The sequence below is a fragment of the Watersipora subatra genome, chromosome 11 (genome assembly GCF_963576615.1).
Source record: "Watersipora subatra chromosome 11, tzWatSuba1.1, whole genome shotgun sequence".
Lineage (NCBI taxonomy): Eukaryota > Metazoa > Bryozoa > Gymnolaemata > Cheilostomatida > Watersiporidae > Watersipora > Watersipora subatra.
In genome coordinates this window covers 5116692-5128831 of record NC_088718.1, presented here as the reverse complement: position 1 = coordinate 5128831, position 12140 = coordinate 5116692, and the positions used below count along the sequence as shown (strand labels likewise).

The window sequence follows — 12140 nt, the reverse complement described above, 5'->3', positions numbered from 1 at the left end:
CTTGCATTGAGCTGAACTACTTTTTACACTTTTTGAAGCTTAGAATCAGTGGTAAAAAAAATATTGACTGGAGAGCTTTTATGTTAGTCTAAACTAGCAAAGAAATCTAAATTCTATTAATAATTATTATATTAATTATTATTCAAAAAACGAATTTTACCAATTACTTGATATACAATTTTGAAGTTATCTTTCCAAACGTTTAGGAAAAAACTCCCAATATATGGGAGTCACCAACAAAGTAAAGAATGGAGAAGTAGAATTGTTGTTGTTAAGTAAACCTAGCCACTTTTTAAACGAGTTTTTGGAGGGGGAAAGTTAGTGTCTCAGTAATATGTTATTAATTGGAGGTGTGGCAATTCCGTCGCCACAGTTAATTAGCTATGACATCATTGTCTAAACTCTCATAACTGTAAACTCAGGGTGGAACAGCCATTGAACTTAAAACCCCCGAAATGGCAATAACGTGACTTTTACATTGATAGTGATATGTAATGCATGCACCATATTGAAGAGTTAATCATGCTCAAGTTCCGTATGTAAACAAACAGGGAAAAATGACAGAAACGTACATGTTGAATGGTTATTTTCAACTTGGCTGTTAATGAAAACTTCTCCTAAACAACGTTTAAAGTGCCTTGATAGAAGAAAACCTATTAATAACATATGGAGTGGGATATAATAAATGATAAGTGGATGTAAAATAGGTTTTCATGGACCAATTTATTCATACAAACTGTTGTATTACAAATGTATAAACCCAGCAAATGATATATTCAGGCAAATAACAACTGTTTCATTATATTACAGATTATATTATATATGCATGAACCATAATGGAGAAGCTTAGCACATGAAGTATTTCGATAAAAACAACACATATATGCTGCCCAAACAAAAACTGTGTTCAAGATTTAAGTGATAACAGCTCATGAATGTATAATATTGTTGTGGAATGTAGTCTACTGAGAGCTGATCATAGGGCTGAGTTAAGCCAAGCCAAGCTGTGTTCAGTCAGGCATGTTAATGAGGTCAGAGTTCAGCCAAGCCCACCCAGCTATATAAGCTCGAACATTTGTGTAGAACCTGGGCCTGTCCATTGCCTGTTACTTGATTCTTTCTTGTACACCTTGATGAACTAAGCAGAAATATATGTGATGTACTCATGCACGAGTCTTGTACTAGTGAAGGAAAGTGAAGGTCGCACAAAACCTTTATAATATGTATAGTACAGTATATGTGAAAAATGGAATAAACTACTGCAACAACTTAACGGAAATTAAAAACAGTTGTAATAGTGGATAATCAAAATAATACAAACAAGGAAATGCAGGAATTAGTGTAATCAGATGATTAAACCTGTGTAAAAGGTGATTTGTATATCACTGGATACTGAGCCAAGGTGAATCAGAGTTTCTTAGAACTAAATCAGATTAGAAATAGCAGTATAACAACAGCTACAGATGAATATTACAATGATTATATTGTTATTTGTCTTTAAAAAACTCTGCTTTACTATTTTTTGCTGTAAAGATATGCCTTGCAGTTTGAATGTACGATTTTAACATAACGATGCTGTCGGAGATCATAAAACGACTGAATGAGGTTTTTCAATGAAGCAGTGGTTGGATATGCCATCTGCTGTGTCGATAAGGTGTTTCCCAAGGCATAGCACATCACTAAATCTTACACTACTGATAGCATACACCAAACAATGGAGTGGACCTGGCTTTGCATTAATACGAATGTATCGATATGCAGCCAAGATGATCCTGATGACACCGTCTGATGGACACACCAATCCTCCATTGTTTTGTAGCTCGAGTAGAGTATAGAGATGTCGGTACTGGATACTTGACTCAGTGGTAACCAGCGACTGATGGCAAATGTCATGTGACAGCACTTTAGTTAGCTTTCGCACAATGTAGCCAGCTATATGGACTATACTGTTACCTATAACAGAAGTTTGACATCTGAAATCATTGTGGGCTCCACAAACTGATCAACTTCTGGAGTAGCCTGTATGATGAGAATCTAGTTTTGAGCAGTAACATTACCTGTCTTACCAGAATCTGATTCTGCACCACATTTGCTGATAAGTTTGCGAAAAGTAGCCTTAAAGAATAGAGAAAGCATAATATTATTATGCTTTATTATTTATCTTGAGGTGTTGACTGGTGTTTTAAAAAAAGAATCAAGGAGATTGACCAACCAGAAGCTGAGATATAGCCAGCCAAACATAGGTCTACCTAAAAACGAATCGGAGGAAAAACCCCTCGAAAACCCCAAAAGTTGTGACGTATAAAATCGACTTATTGGATATGTGCCGGAGTTGCGCACCCTTACCTCCATTGCGTATACTGATTGTTTTAGGCTGTGAGATGCGAAACGCTTCTCGCGGTAGTAAATAATTTACAGACAAGCTTTGGTTTCTCAAAAAATCAAGCAAACATTGTGTGGTTAAGGCAACTGCCCACAACCCCCTGCCATGATTTGTCAAAACAGAAGAGGATATTTTGATTATTGTGCCTCAAACTTCAACTCTATATGCACCGAAGATCGTCTGTTGAACAAACGGCGCGTGTATAGCCTATGCCGGTCTATAATTTACAATATCCGCTATTCGCAGTTTGTTTACCAGTCGAATAAGACACGCGGGTGTAAATCTTTGTTCCTTCTTCATCTTTGTACCTACTGCAGCATTTAGTTGATTTTTAGGATTATTGTCACTGTTAATTAAACTGTAAGTTCACTACAGCCATATTTTTGAAAAGAATAACTTGACCGTGCTGCTCTTGTCGTAAGAAAAGAAAACAACTTTTGATTTGATTCTTCTGTCTATGTTATCTATAATTGTTTTTTATGATTAATTAATATAATCATAATGCATATTATACAAAATAATAATATACCTTTGTATAGAATTAACGATGTAATTAATATAATTTGTAGAAAATTCCAAATGATAATCGCGATTGATGATTGATTGAAGAAAATACTATGCAGATACTTATGCTGAAGTTCATATCTTATCATTTAATATATTACTTACTGAACTGATCATAGATGCGTGTAATTATTTCATGCTAAAACTAATCTACACGTCAGAGGGACTGGTTCGGAATTTTTGGAGCAATGATTGTTAGGCCCAATTTGATTAGTCTATTCTTTCTACGATTAAACCAATTAAACCGTCGTGATTGTTATAGGAGCGCGCATTAGTTGGCTTGATTGACCAATGGCACACAAGTCGATTTCATACGTCATATTTTTATGCTAATATGAGGATTACCAAAACACTTATGTTTTTTGGTAGACCTATGTTTGGCTGGCTATATCTCAGCTTCTGGTTGGTCAATCTCCTTGATTCTTTTTTTAAAACACCATTCCACACCTCAAGATAAATAATAAAGCATAATAATATTATGCTTTCTCTATTCTTTAAACTGAGGAATAGTAGGATTATTACTCCAACCATCTAAACAAAAGCATCAATTATAACAATTACATAAAATCAACAAAAATGAATGTCCTATTCACATAAGCATAGTACCCTTAATATACAACAATATAACTAATAAAATAAGGGATAATAAAACAGGTTAAATTGCTACCATATCGCTATGTAAAATGAAAATGTGGCAATTTTCCCTGGAAGTCATTCACACCCATCTTAGGCATAAAGCTTAATGGAAATTTCTTAATCAAGCATGACTCAAAAATGGATTGCATCCATGAGATTATTTCAATAGAAATGACAACAAAAAATTGCAGAAATACTGCAAAGATGTACTAACCATTGCCACAGATGCATTACTAGAGAAATTCCCATCAACATCTTCTAAGCTGCAGACATATTCATAAGCACTTGCTGTGGCAGCTGTCACTGTTTTGCGTGCTGTTTGAGGTTTCTGAATTGTTTTTAGATATAACTACTTTAAATTGAACAACCTTGCAGCCCTGTGCTTGACAATATTGTTTTGAATTCAATCATTAAAAAGCACAATTCAACATTGAAAAATATTGCTTTTAAATGACTTCAATCGAACATTTTAACCTGTTCTGTCAAAACATGGATCATTGAAATGTTCGTTGCAGATAAGTGCCCAAGGATCAGGCTTATTAACTCTTCTGCAGTTGCTATACCATTGTAAATAACGAGAGTTCTCAGTTAAGCCTACTTTGTTTAGAAATCTAAAAATTAAAATGAAACTGTAGTAGTTAGTTAGCAACAGTAGTAATAACAATAGTATTATTACTCTTATCTCCTTACTGCTAGCTATATCCAGGTACAACAATAAATAATATTATAGGCACTACAAACATTTTTTTCAAATATTTATTTCGAAATAACGCGATGGTTTGTAGTTCCTAAATATTAATATAATAAAAATTTCAAATTTAGATAATACAAAACCTTCGTTTTGAAAGAGGAACAAGTTCACTCACTAGCTTATAAATTCATCTAATCACCGACAAAATACAGTCAAGCTCGTACGCTCAGTAGTGACACTAATCGACTCCCACTCACCTAGTGTCTAGTGTGCATACCTGCCAACTCTCAAGCATTGGGCGTGAGACTCACACAATCACCCGAAAGAAAAAATGAAAATGCGTCAGATTTTTGCTCCAATTTCCACAATTTTATATATACTATTATTGATACATCAATTGCCCCAAAACCAAATCTCAAGCATTGCCCCACTCTTGGGTTGGCAGGCTTGCTAGTGTGGTAGAACTAACTCGTGGCAGTACTAACTAGTAGTAGTAGTAGTAACCTTTAGCAATAGTAATAGAACTAGGAGTATAAGCGACTCACTTGTAAAATGTCATGCTCTTTCTTTTAAAAGTCCATTCCTGCGCTTTTTGCAGTTCATGGAATAGCAACAGCACTGTGCACTTACATCATTCTGTCTCTTACATAAATTATTAGTAGTAATCTCAGTAGTCTGTCCCTTTAATTTAATGATGTATTCGTGATCTTCTATAGCTGTTCAATCTGAAACTATGTTTCTTTCTCACATTGAACACAATGAAATTTACTCCAACGATAACTTAACATGGCGCCGGCAGGATTTCCGTACTCGTGAATGACATTAGCCATTCCAAATGTTTTGAGTTCAATGGGAACAGTCTTACGATTATTACTAAATTGGTAAATCGGGTGGGTACGTAGCATTTAACATAGCGTGATAACATAACATGTGTAGTTATATGCTAAGGTCAAGGTTAACGTATTTTTCTAACTAACTTCTCTCACATACGTCACTAATAATCATTGTCTTCGAAAGATGCTATAAACATACCGAGTTACTTGTGTCACCACGTCGGATGAGGGGAATTTTCTTACCGAACACAGTTTACTAGCGAAGTGGTGCAATACGCTTGCTTAGCACGGTCGCCATTGGAAAATCTTTTACACTATATAACGTATAAGATATTACAAACGCTCATTTTTTTATTTCTGAAACTTTTAGCGTTTAACGGCAAGCAGTGTTAACACATACTATCGAATAGTACATGTATTATCTGACGTTTGAGCGGCAAGTGTTATGCATTCAGTTTCCAAACATTTTAGCGTTTAACGGCAAGCAGTGTTAGCAAATAGTACATGTGTTATCTGGCGTTTTAGCAATAGGTGTTCTTCAAATCAGTTTACAAATGACAGAATGCTTGGCCAAGCAATTTACTTGTAATTTGATTCCCTAGAGGCCTAGACCAACAGAATCTAAGTAGTTGAAAGTTCGGCATTCGGTGAATTACTATGAATTATTGCTGCATGATAAAGTGAGTTTTCTTGTTTTGGCCCTAATAAATGAATAGTTATTACCACCGTTGCTTGCCTTATATGATTTCCAAGCTATTATTTCATTTTTACAGTGGTGATACAAATTATGGAACCGCCTTTGTGTTTTAGTACATAATGCGCCATAATGACGCTCAGTTATGTTTGGTGCAGGCTACACTCATAATGCTAAAATGAATTTTGTGGAGCATATGCAATGGCCTAGATAATTAATTTTCTAGTCATTATTCCATGGTTGGCAAATTTTATCGCAAATTAGTTGAGCTGGTTTATGACACGGAATTCCCACCGTTGTCACCACGGGACAGAGCTTTTTAGATGGAATGGTGGCCCCGAGGGAAGTTGAGATGGGAGAGGGGAACTAATGAAGTAACTATCAGTCAGTACTCGTATTTATAGACTGCTAGCGTGCGTAATAGAAAATTATATATCATTAGAAAGAAAGTTTTATCAGCTTGCACATTGTCTAATTTTTTTCTACGTTCAAATACAGTTCCATCACTAGTGCATTTGAAGGTGCAACTAGTCAGAGTGTCTCATAACTAGTCACATAATCTCATAAATATTAGTTGAATGATGCATGGAATTCCTGCAATTTTTAATCTGCTCAATTTAACAATCATTTAAGACAATAATTGCATTGAATGAGATGTTGTGCATTAAATAATGTAACCAATGTAGTATTTAAAAGTCCTGCTCTCAGTAAAAGTCATCCTCGTAACTTCATCATTATGCCTCAACATATCATGAAAGAAACGCATGCTGTAATAGTTCACCGTCATCAGCAAGGGAAATCACAGAGGGAAATTGCAAAAGAGGTTGATTGCTCCAAGATAGGTGTATTCACAACAATCTGCAGATGGAAGAAAACTGGTCAAGTTGAAGAAAGGGCTGGTAGAGGAAGGAAAAAGTTAGCAACAGAATGACCAGATGCCTAGTGAGACTTTCTTTGGCGAATAGACATCTAACCAGTCCTCAACTGGCCAGAGACTTGAAAGAATCGACAGATACAGAGTTAGCACCATCAACTGTTTGCAAATCATTAAGAGATAATGGCTTACGAGGCTGTAAAGCATGTAGAAAACCTCTGCTATCATTTTGGCAAAAAATGATGTCTACAATGGGCAAAGAATCATGTTAATTGGTCACCAGAAGACTGGAGAGCAGTATTATTCCATGATGAGAGCACATTTACTGTGCAAAACCACTCTGGCAACAATTATGTAAGGAGACCTGGTGAAGAATTTAAACCAGAACGTATTCTGTCTAGGATAAAGCAACCCACCTCAGTAATGGTGTGGGGTTGTTTCTCCGCTGCTGGTCCTGGTAGACTACATTTTGTTAATGGTATGATGAATGCAGAGAAATACCATAGAGTACTACGCAATGTGATGATACCATTCACTAGAAGTTTGTTTGATAGAGAGTGGCTGTTCAAGCAAGATGATGATCCATGCTACACAGCCAGAAGAGTCAAGAAGTGGTTTGCTGACAACAATGTTAACACTCTGACCTGGCCGGCCCAGTCACCGGACCTTAACCCAATTAAGAATTTGTGGAACAGAATAAGCAATCTCATAACTGAAGACAAACCAACTAATAAAAGAAGATTAATGGAGCTGATTGTGCAATCCTGGGATCGAGTAGTGACACCTGAAGAGCTTCAGACGCTGACAGATAGTATGCTCCAGCGCTGCCGAGCAGTGGTTGACAATAAATGTTGGCCAACCAAGTATTGAGCATCTTAAGGACCAAAACTGTTCTTTTCAAAGCCGCCAAAACCTGTATTTAGTTTTGTTCACAATAAATGCATTGTCAAAGATAAAAATGTTATTTTATGATTTTTGTTCAGACACTATCTAATAGAAATGACGACTGTTCAGTAATTTTCTAACAACCTTCAGTAAACTTTTAATATTTTTATAAAAAAACTAGCTGTGCTACCTGGCGTTACTCGGGTGTTAAAAATCAGCTTATAAACAATGAGAGTTAATGAGAGTTACCTGCCACTTCCAATAACCTGGCACGTTGCCAATGGATAATTTGAGTAAGCTTACTAATAAGAGCTACCGCTTCTCATAACACTGTCGTAATGGAGAAGTGGTAGCGTATTTGCTCCCATATAGCGACATATATTGCCTAGTGAATCTATCTGGCTTGTGTGGCTGATGTGGTAAGGCATCGGACTGGTGACCCGAAGAGTCCGAGAACAAATCCTTTGCAGTACGGAGACTTTATTCGCAGATCTTGATAGCTATAAATTATCATACAACGACGAATGAATACACAAGTTTTGAGAATTATAGAAAATAATATGTGGTTTTAAATTGGTTTTATCAAAAAGCTAACGTTGAAAAGATTCAAATGATAATTCACAATAATAATTATGTAAATTATTGACTATAGAAAAAACAAATACAACTCACAATTCATTGCAATGTTAAAAAAAATTGAGGCGGTTTTATATTTTGTATCACCACCGTAATCACAGTGCAGTCAATACATCAGTTTTTATCAACTATATGATATCTCATCGACTAGCATTGACCGCAAAGCCAACAATGACCGATAAAACAAATAAAAATAAGTTGACTCAAAAATTTATGGTTTTCAGACGTAAGAATGGCTTCATCTACTGAAGACACGAACCTGGTTGTGGTTGGAAAGAAAAGTGATGATGACATTGAGAATTTTAGTAAAAAAAGAAACAGACGAGCTAGGTAAGATAACAAAATACCTTATTAAATATATTAAAGTAGCTATTTGTGACTATCAGTTAGAGCGTAAATTATGTGCACTCATAGGCTATGGTGTGCCGACTATTATCTTTTTATCTAATCATATGGTTTGTCATGGTTCCTCCCATGCAAGCTAAAGCAGAAACAAATCATTCTGTAGAAAGGACTAAATCTTTTATTGCATTAAAGCAGTTGAACAGCAAAATGTGTAGGTGTAAAGTGTTTAAAATGATGTCTTACGTTCGATAACTTTTCAGGAACATTAGTAAATACGAACTGCTTTGTCTGATTAGATTAAGATATAATGAAACAGATTTGGAAATAAAAGAGAAAATATGCTTGGCATGTTCACAAATTCTAATTGAGAATTGAGCGATTTTGTTCAAAAGTATAATTGCTCGTTGTTGAGATTCTAAATTTGGTTTGTGTGAATCCAGCTGCTAATATTTGCTGTATAATTGCTTGAGTCCATTTAGATATTATTGTTATTATTATTATTAAAGTTTGTAGAACTCAAGTGGTAGGTAATACTCCTTAGGAATATCTGTAACATGAGTTTAGATTAGTTTCTCATTTTTTCAGGCGTAATCGCAAAAATAAGAAAGAAATTCAAGAGGAGGATAGTGGGTCTGCTATTCATAGCCCAGGTGTTGATGTTGTCCCAGTTGATGGAGAATATCAAAAGCCAATCCTGAAGTAAGAAAATATTTGTGTGCAAGCTGTACAATACAAATAGTTAGATACTAATATTGATGAGTACTTAACTACCCTAGGACACTTATATTTCACTAGTATTTAGTTTCCTGAGTAACACACAGAGTAAAATTTCACTGCAACTTAATTTTGCGGATCTGATGAGTGCGAAAATATAGTGATGTGAAAATAAATGCAGTAGAACAAACGTAATTAGATTCCTCAGGTCCAGTTCACTAGTAAAAATTTTTTTCAATTTTCGAACTAGTTTGTATTTGTGAACCGCGGGTAGAAATGTGTGGACGGGATCGACAATGCAACTTGATCGCTTGCTGCTATTTGTTTCTTGGACTATCAATGACGTCCAGGTCCTTGCCGCCGTGACTGATGTGGCACCAATATTAGATCTCAAGTATTTATAGCATGCGGTGGCCATGGCTCAAATTGTTGTTGTTTTCGGTCGGTAATAAAATTCATCGCTATTATTATTCAATTTTATGACTTTCCCTACTAGACTTTAATCCTCATCAGTTACAAATTCAGTGACTAAACTAATATCATCATCTTCCTCATTTGTCTTGGCTTTTCCAGTTTTCCAAAATAACTTGTTATCTCAATTTCCTTTGCCACCTGCTCAGTTGGCGTATTAGCTATAATGAGTTTAGCAGAAATTGTCCAAAGAGCTCAACCACACACAAAGGTTACCTGCATTTCTAATATGACGATTTTATTGTGGATATCTATGAACAAAGCTATTTAATTTCGCGTTTTCGCTCGTTCGTCATGATAGTTTAGATTCGCTCATGAAATTTTTGCGAGAGGATGACTCCGCGAAAATGCGAAAGTTAGATGACTCGAATACATAAGTGTCCTAGGGTATACATGGATGGATACATAACTATATTTATTTGTTTCTTCACATGTATTGTGTTTGAAGTTCTTTTCGCTTGCTTTGGAATGAAATCTTTCAATTCAACTAAATTGCCAAACTTGTGGAAAGATTTTCTTGTCTGAACTATTCGTTCTCAAACTATGTAATGAAATATATCATCATATTTCACAACTGCTTGTGTGGTGTAACTATAAGCGTAACACTGTAGACATGCTTCCTTAGGCCCCAAGGGGATGACTATGACCAAGTATCTGTTGATGAGGATGCCCTGGCATTCCCGTTACAAGGTCTGAAACTGGAAAGTCGAACTGATTTTACTGCAAAGTCATCAAGGTGAGAAAATATTTTGGTGACTCAAGAATTCTAAAGTTTGATAGTACTTTTGAAGTTGCAAACTCTAAAGCTTTAGTGCATTTTATACTTTGATGCACTGTGAAACATATTTACAAATAGCCAAGAGCAAGACTGCATGGACCTCTATAGATTTTAAGATAGTTATATTAGATTCTCATCAAATAATGGTTTGATTTGGGTTTTCAGGGTGCTTTGTAAACTCAATTATTTTTGGTTATGAGGTTATCCTGCAAAATCTCGTTAAAGTGTTGTCAGTTTATTGCTTGATGAGCATTGAAAGACCATGTTGGTCAATGTGATGCCTTTACAGTTTCCTCGTAGAATTACAGTACCATCATGCTGTGACAAACTCTTACCAATGGAGATAAAAACGAAAAATTCAATCAACGTTTACTTACACTAGAATAGGCTGAGTGCTATCGCCCACGCATTACACCTAAACTCAAGTGATTGTTAGTTATACTTCCAATGCATGATGGCTCACGCTGAGCATGAAAATTGGTCTTGTCCGTCTTCAAGCCATTGTATATATCTACATCAACATTCCTTTGGGTAATGGAAACATTGTGATTCACTGTTGGGCGAGCCGCATATTAACAATACAGAACTTGTCTGAGTTTGATTTGAAAATGTAGGAAAACTTGTGGTATATAGCAGTTCGATAATTGCCACTCTCTCATCAAGTATGTTAGCAGCTGCTTTCAAATCTTTCGTTTACCAAATTGTTTTGTAGAATGTTTTCAGTCAATTTTCTGCTCTACGTATATGTCGTAAGTGTAAATGTCACAAGCCGACTAATGCATGTATCTATTGATGTAAATCCAACTTAACAACTACATGTACTTTCCAAGCTATTTACTGCGCTAATAACAGGAAGTAACCTTTTGTTTTGTCATCATACTTCATCTTGCGCATTTATATTAGGATGGAGAGGACAACTCCATTGTCAGACAATCCAGGAAGAAGAGGACAACTCTAGAGTCATATTTGTTATTGCTTATACACTGACATGGTTCTGTTCATTTTTCACCATGACTCACATTTTCGTTAATGTGAATGATGTTCATAAAGTTGTGGTGCAGTCTTGGGAAGGTCAGGTTTCCTAAAAATGTTGCTTTTGGTCATAGATTAGCCTGAAGTTAGAGTAACCTTATGCGGGGGTGGGGTATGGAGCTCAATCTTTGATTAGAGTTCCATTTAAAGGTATTGGTTACAAGTTGACTAATTTAAATACTGTTAAAAAAGGGTCAACTCATAAAGCATGAGATGTAATATGGCTAAAAATGTTGACATGGCTCGGTTCTATTGCATCATGTTTTTACTTTGAATGTTTCTGAAATGGTTCTAATAACCAGTCATTTTCTAGCTCAAATTGAATTTTTAGTGTAGTTGATAACCATCAGGCTGGAGTGCAGCCGTGTGAAAGGCAAGCTCAGAGTAGTCAAAGACTGGTTCCAACCGGTCAAGAACAAGTTCAAACCTGTCAACAACAAGTTTTGGCTTGTCACAAGCAAGCGGAAATACTAGTTGATGGTCACAGTTTAGCCTTTCCACAAGAAGCACAACTGGCTGCTGGGGATGATGGGCCTAAGAGGTGAGAGTTATCTTCCCTCTGTAAACAGCTATTATCAGCAATACTTATGAAACTGTTGAAATA

General features: G+C 35.7%; 1 protein-coding gene across 1 annotated transcript in view; it reads left to right on the top strand.

Moving 5' to 3' along the window:
- The first annotated feature begins 6728 nt into the window (after positions 1-6728).
- The window catches only part of LOC137407754 (DIS3-like exonuclease 2), a 40103-nt gene continuing 34691 nt past the window's right edge, over positions 6729-12140 (top strand). Inside the window, exons 1-6 of the mRNA XM_068094136.1 lie at positions 6729-6873; positions 6962-7486; positions 8421-8526; positions 9127-9240; positions 10352-10462; positions 11868-12077. Of these exons, the coding sequence (XP_067950237.1) occupies positions 6729-6873; positions 6962-7486; positions 8421-8526; positions 9127-9240; positions 10352-10462; positions 11868-12077 (1211 nt within the window). The remainder of the gene's footprint in view (positions 6874-6961; positions 7487-8420; positions 8527-9126; positions 9241-10351; positions 10463-11867; positions 12078-12140) is intronic.